The 6,628-nt window shown below is 40.5% G+C and overlaps 1 protein-coding gene across 1 annotated transcript; it reads left to right on the forward strand.

Annotated features, from left to right (window-relative positions):
* Positions 1 to 3,065: 3,065 nt before the first annotated feature.
* On the forward strand, positions 3,066 to 5,006 carry LOC117499717 (piggyBac transposable element-derived protein 4-like). Its single transcript, XM_034152302.1, has 2 exons — positions 3,066 to 4,301; positions 4,480 to 5,006. Exons 1-2 carry the CDS (start codon positions 3,066 to 3,068, stop codon positions 4,888 to 4,890), a joined length of 1,647 nt encoding a protein of 548 aa, XP_034008193.1. The 3' UTR covers positions 4,891 to 5,006.
* The last annotated feature ends 1,622 nt before the right edge of the window (positions 5,007 to 6,628 follow it).

A 6,628-nucleotide genomic window follows, 5' to 3' on the forward strand; every position in this document is an offset into this window, starting at 1 on the left:
TCAAAGGCTAACATTAAACTTTCCCTGACTCCTAGGACGCTGGTTATGTTCCAGATAGATAATTGATCAACTCAGTGAAAGCACCGCCTGCTGACCAATCAGGGCTCTATGTGCGGAGTTTAAAGCTATCAAGTCATATTAAAGGAACTATTAACATATTAACTGCTGTATGCAGGAAAGAGCTAGGTCCGGCAAAAATCGCCGACTGTGTGAACATGAAAATTAATAGAATATCACCTCCCATCTTCAGAGAAATCTGACTATTCTTACATTAGCGTTAAGAAAGCTTAATTAAATATCTGCCACAAGGCAAGGCAAGGCAAGGCAAGGCAAGGCAAGGCAAGGCAAGGCAAGTTTATTTATATAGCACCTTTCAACACAAGGCAATTCAAAGTGCTTTACAAAAATGGAAGAAATTATGAAAATGGCATTTAAAATCAGTCATTAAAAAGAAAAGATAATAAAATAAACATTAAAAGAAAAAATACATGGATAAAAGTTCAAAGTTACAGTGCAGTTTAAGATGTGAATAGTTCAATTAAAAGCAGCGGCAAAAAGTAGTAAGAGTTGCAGCGGACCTGCAGGTTTCTGGGAGTTTGTTCCAGATATTTGGAGCATAATAACTGAATGCTGCTTCTCCATGTTTAGTTCTGACTCTGGGGACAGAAAGCTGACCAGTCCCTGAAGACCTGAGAGTTCTGGATGGTTCATAATTTAGCAGTAGGTCAGACATGTATTTTGGGCCTAAACCATTCAAAGCTTTATAAACCAGCAACAATATTTTGAAATCTATTCTTTGACACACAGGAAGCCAGTGTAAAGACTTCAGAACAGGAGTGATGTGATCCACTTTCTTAGTGTTAGTGAGGACTCGAGCAGCAGCGTTCTGAATTAGCTGCAGCTTTCTAATAGATTTTTTAGTGAGGCCTGTAAAGACACCATTGCAGTAGTCGAGTCTACTGAAGATAAAAGCATGGACAAGTTTTTCCAAATCCTGCTGTGACATTAGTCTTTTAATCCTAGATATGTTCTTTAGGTGATAGTAGGCTGATTTAGTAACTGTTTTAATGTGACTGTTGAAACTCAGGTCAGAGTCCATGACTACACCTAGATTTCTGGCTTTATCTGTTGTTTTGAACATTGCAGACTGAAGCTCAGCGCTAACTTTTATACGTTCTGCCTTGGCTCCAAAAACCATTACCTCAGTTTTATCTTTGTTTAATTGGAGAAAGTTCTGACACATCCAGTCATTGATTTGTTCAATGCACTTACTCAGTGTTTGAATTGGAGCATAATCTCCTGGTGAAATTGTTACGTAAATGTGTGTGTCATCCGCATAGCTATGGTAACTTATTTTGTTGTTTTTCATTATCTGAGCCAGTGGTAGCATGTAGATGTTAAAGAGAAGAGGCCCCAAGATGGAGCCTTGAGGTACCCCACATGTCATATTTGTCAACTCAGATGTGTATTTACCTATAGAAACAAAGTTTTTTCTGTCCTTTAAGTAGGACTCAAACCAATTTAGAACTGTTGCCGAAAGTCCCACCCAGTTTTCTAGTCGGTCTAGTAATATGTTGTGGTCAACAGTGTCAAACGCAGCACTGAGATCTAATAATACTAACACTGAAGTTCTGCCACTGTCTGTGTTTAAGTGGATGTCATTGAAGACCTTTACAAGAGCAGTCTCAATACAACAACATAAGTAACCGGATCAAAGTAACATTACGTACAGTCCCCGACCAATCAATCACATCATAATATATCATATTCCCTTATCTGCGTCAGCTTCTCGAGCCGTATCTGGCCGTGCAACACTTACATTGTCAGATACTGGCAGAAGTATTATTTAAAACACATTAAGTTGACGAAACAATCGAATCAAATGTAATTAAAGTCAGATCCACTCGTGTCTTGGACGGGGCAGTGATATCATAAACCTGTTATACGCATTCAAACACCGGGTCCTTTTTTGTCTTCTTTTTTCCAGCTGTTCTGTATTCACCTTGCAGCTGCAACTATGTTGCTTTCATCCTGGATTAAGTGTTTAATTCATGGATGTTTAAAGTTTAACTTCTTCATATTTGTTTTGTCTAACATGATAGTCTACTTTTCATTCCAAACCCTTAAGAGTCCCTGGGGCCATTTTTCAGTTATTCAGGTTTTCATGTTTATGCCATTTTGGCTGTGTTGAATGAATATTGCTCAAACTTGCCAGAGGATATTCTTTTTTAGTTGTATATTGAATTGTCGTCTCAGTTTTTTTAAATTAGCCTAAAATGGCTAAGCTACACAAAAACCGACACATTTGTTCCTAGCGGCAAAAAATGCCCCATTGAAAATGCTTTTTTTGACCCCACATTTATCTTATCATAAACTCTTGATTTCCTTTATGTTAAGATTTCATTTTGGACTTCTAGCTTTCAATTTTCAATTTTTACATTTGTCTACAAGATGGCGATAATTTTAACCCTTTGAAGCCTGTAGCAAAATGTCACCCTTTTTACTGTTTTCTGCAAGGGTCACTTGCTACTGAAATTATATGTGTGTGTCGCTTTTGATGTTGGATAATGGTATATGTGTGCGTGTGCGTGTGTGCGTGTGCGTGTGTGTTTGTGTGTGCGAAACTTCAAAATACTTTTCTCTTAGAAGGCCACACTGCGTAATAATCTAATTCAATAATAAAAACAATGAGTTGCGAGAACCAAAACAAAATTGGACTTTGTTTTGGTTCTCGCTCAGGTTGTTTATGGGGGGTGGTGGCGAAGTCGATAGGGACTTGGCTTGGCAACTGGAAGGTCACCAGTTCAAGTCCTGGCAAGACCAAGTGCTACCGAGGTGTCCCTGAGCAAGGCACCGTTCCCTACACTGCTCCCCGGGCGCCGTCCACGGCAGCACACTGCTCCTAACACTAGGATGGGTCAAATGCAGAGGAACAATTTCGTTACATAGTACCTGTACTGTGAAATGACAAAAAGAGCAATTTATTATTTATTTATTTTTTATGCAGGTGCACTGCAGCCATGGTTATAAGTATTACTATTAGTGCAGGAGTAGTCTTTTTGGAGATGGCAAGGCATTACAGCACACAGGAAGCTCTGGACATCATCATGCACTCTGATTGCGAGGATGGCTCCTCATCCTCCTCCGTGGACTCTGAGGCTGACACAGAAGAGGCCTCAGAGTCCACGGAGGACGCCTCAGAGGTGGGAACAGACCAGCTAGAGTCCAACTCAGACTCATCTGAAACTGAGAGTGGAGGGGAATTGGAGGAAGCAGCTGCAGGATGGACTTCAAAAAATGGTAAAGTGTTTTGGTCTCCCACAAACACTGAGACGCTCCGCTACGTCCCAGCAGCCAGAAGTTTGATCCCGGGACCAACACACTATGCTGTCGCCCGAATCAGTGACCCGGCATCCAGCTTTGCACTGCTGCTGACAGATGACATCCTGCAGCATATTGTGTCCATGACAAACCTGCATGGGAGACGGTCAATTGCAGAGTGGCGAGATATGGACACAGAGGAACTGCAGGCTTACGTGGGGCTGCTCATTTTGGCCGGTGTTTACAGGTCAAAAAATGAATCGACCCTCAGCCTCTGGAGTGAGAAATCGGGACGGAGCATTTTCCGGGCCACGATGTCCCACAATAGGTTTCACCAAATCAGCCGAACACTGCGGTTCGACGACAAGCTATCCCGACCGCGGCGCCATGATGACAAGCTGGCTGCCTTCCGCAAAGTCTGGGATATGTGGACGCGCCGCCTGCCGATGCTGTTCAGCCCATTCAGCGACGTCTGCGTGGATGAACAGCTCGTCCCATTCAGAGGCAGGTGCAGCTTCAAGCAGTACATGCCAAAAAAGCCGGCCAAATACGGTATAAAGATTTGGGCAAACTGTGATGTAAAATCATCCTACGCCTGGAGACTGCAGGTGTATACAGGCAAAGCAGCTGGCAGTCATCCTGAAGTCAACCAGGGGATGAGGGTGGTCCTGGAGATGACGTCCTTCGCCCTGGCTGAGGAGCTGCTCAGGAGAAAACTGGCCCTGGTTGGCACAATTCGCCGAAACAAGCCTGAGCTTCCCCCTATTTTGCTCCAGGCAAGAGCGAGAGCGATCCTCTCCTCCACCTTTGCCTTTACGAAGACCCACACACTGGTCTCTTACATCCCTCGACGGGGCAGGAATGTGCTGCTTCCAAGCACGAAACACCGCAGTCCAGACGTAAGCGACGAAATGAAGAGAAAGCCAGTCATAATCAAAGACTACAACCGATGCAAAGGAGGTGTCGACAACCTTGATAAGGTAGGTGCCATTAGGCATCAGTTACGCACACATGTATTCTTACTCTTATATTCTTGTCTGAAATATATGTAGGTTTTTTTCAAATGAGCATTTTCCTATGAAATAATTAATATTTGCATCATGAGAGAAAATGCTTGGAATCATGTATTCAAATTGTCTTGTTTTATGTTTTTGTTAGGTTGTTGCCACCTACTCCTGCAGGAGGAGAACAAATCGCTGGCCACTTGCCCTCTTCCACAACCTGGTTGACATTTCCCATTACAACGCCTACGTCCTGTGGACATCAATCGAGCCATCCTGGCAGCAGCAGAAACCGTACAGGAGGAGGCTCTTCATTGAAGAGGTGGGAGAAATGCTGGTGACCCCACACATCAAGAAGAGAGGGCGCCTTCCCCGCTCATCAGCCGCTGCAACAATGGTGTCAGATCTGCAGGGTGCTGCTGCAGGCCCCTCTCTCATCAGTGAACGGAAGAGCAGGAGGCAGTGCAACTTTTGCATGGACAGAAGAGTTTGCAGCACCTGCTGCAAATGTGGGAAATTCATATGCAAGGACCACAGTCTGTCCATTTGCAGCCCCTGCTCGACCTGAGCTGAACTCTCACAGCCAGACACACAGTGTTCATTCAATGTTCATCTTTGTAAAATAAATGTTTTTCTGGTTCAAAATGATCTTGTATTATTCATTTTAGTCAGGCTGGAGTAGTTTTAAAAGATTTAGGAAAAAAATAGGAATATATCATATTTTTATGGCAGTTTTTGTGAGGGTGGCATTTTCTGGCCTTAGGAACATGAGTGTGAGTTTTTGTTTAACACTAGAACCGCCAATCGGGTCAATTTGACCCAGAGCTGTTTTTATTGTGTGTAACTTTTTTTCAATAAAATATTAAAGTCTTCCAGTCCGTGACTTTTCCTGAAAGTGTGTTATGTAGCACCCTATGTTGTTAAAAATTGTCAATATGAAGTCAGATTGAAGAAATCGCCCAAAAAATTACCATTTATATCTATTTCCGCCCAGCGGGTCATATTGACCCCACCCCTTTTCATATAAACATGACGTGTTGCTATAGCAACGCCTTTTGTCTACTGTTTGTTTGTAGCCTTTATTTAACCAGGCTAAAAAATCCCATTGGGATCAACGATCTCTTTTTCAAGGGAGACCTGCGGTACATTAGTTACACATAAAAACAAACAAAAGGACATCACAACATAATAGTTTAAAGATAGCAACAGTTGGCTTCTGCTGCACTTGCTGCACTCTCGTCTGGGGAGTAATGATACACGGGCAAGGCCAGGCAGGAAACATGTGACTTATCCGTAACTTTAGACATCGTAACACAATTTTAAACGAGATTTTATTGTAGATTATACATTTTACTGATACCAATTATGTAATATTTACCTTGTTTATTAAAAATAAAAATAAAAATATTTTTTAAATATATATATATATATATATATATATATATTTTTTTTTAATGAGGGAAGAGGGGGGGCGGCCGCCACTGATCATCAGTCTTTCACACCTTTATACATAACTTGTTTTGCATGATAATCAGCTCTGTTGTGTAAACATTGAAAGACTGTATTAACCCTTAAGAGTCCCTTTAAAAAAAAAACGTATTTGTTCCTAAGGCCATAAAATGCCACCTTCACAAAAACTGCTATAAAATTATGATATATTAATATTTATTTCCACTTTAAAAGAGTAAATCTTTTAGAACTACTCCAGCCTGACATACACATATGAAATATGAATTATATTTTGGGGATTTTAACCCTTTAAATGCCAGTTTGTTGAAAAAACTCCACAGTTTTTTTATTGAAAAAAACAAAAATCTAGAATAATTTTCAAAAACTACATTTCAAGGAATATTTGATTATTGTTATTATTAGGTCCCTAGATTAGTCAATGATTGGCAGCAACATTGATTTGAATGCATTGTTATTTTTTTTGCAGTGTCAGGTTTAAACAAAAACTCACACTCGTGTTCCTAAGGCCAGAAATTGCCACCTTCACAAAAACTGCTATAAAAATATGATATATTCATATTCTTTCCCACTTTCAAAGAGTCAGTCTTTTAAAATTACTCCAGCCTGACATACACATATGAAATATGAATTATATTTTGGGGATTTTAACCCTTTAAATGCCAGTTTGCTGAAAAAACTCCACAGTTTTTTTTATTGAAAAGAACAAAAAACTAGAATCATTTTCAAAAAATACATTTCAAGGAATATTTTATTATTGTTATTAGGTCCCTAGATTGGTCAATGATTGGCAGCAACATTAATTTGAATGCATTGTTATTTTTTTTGCAGTGTTAGAT

The sequence above is a fragment of the Trematomus bernacchii genome, unplaced genomic scaffold, assembly GCF_902827165.1.
Source record: "Trematomus bernacchii unplaced genomic scaffold, fTreBer1.1, whole genome shotgun sequence".
Taxonomy (NCBI): domain Eukaryota; kingdom Metazoa; phylum Chordata; class Actinopteri; order Perciformes; family Nototheniidae; genus Trematomus; species Trematomus bernacchii.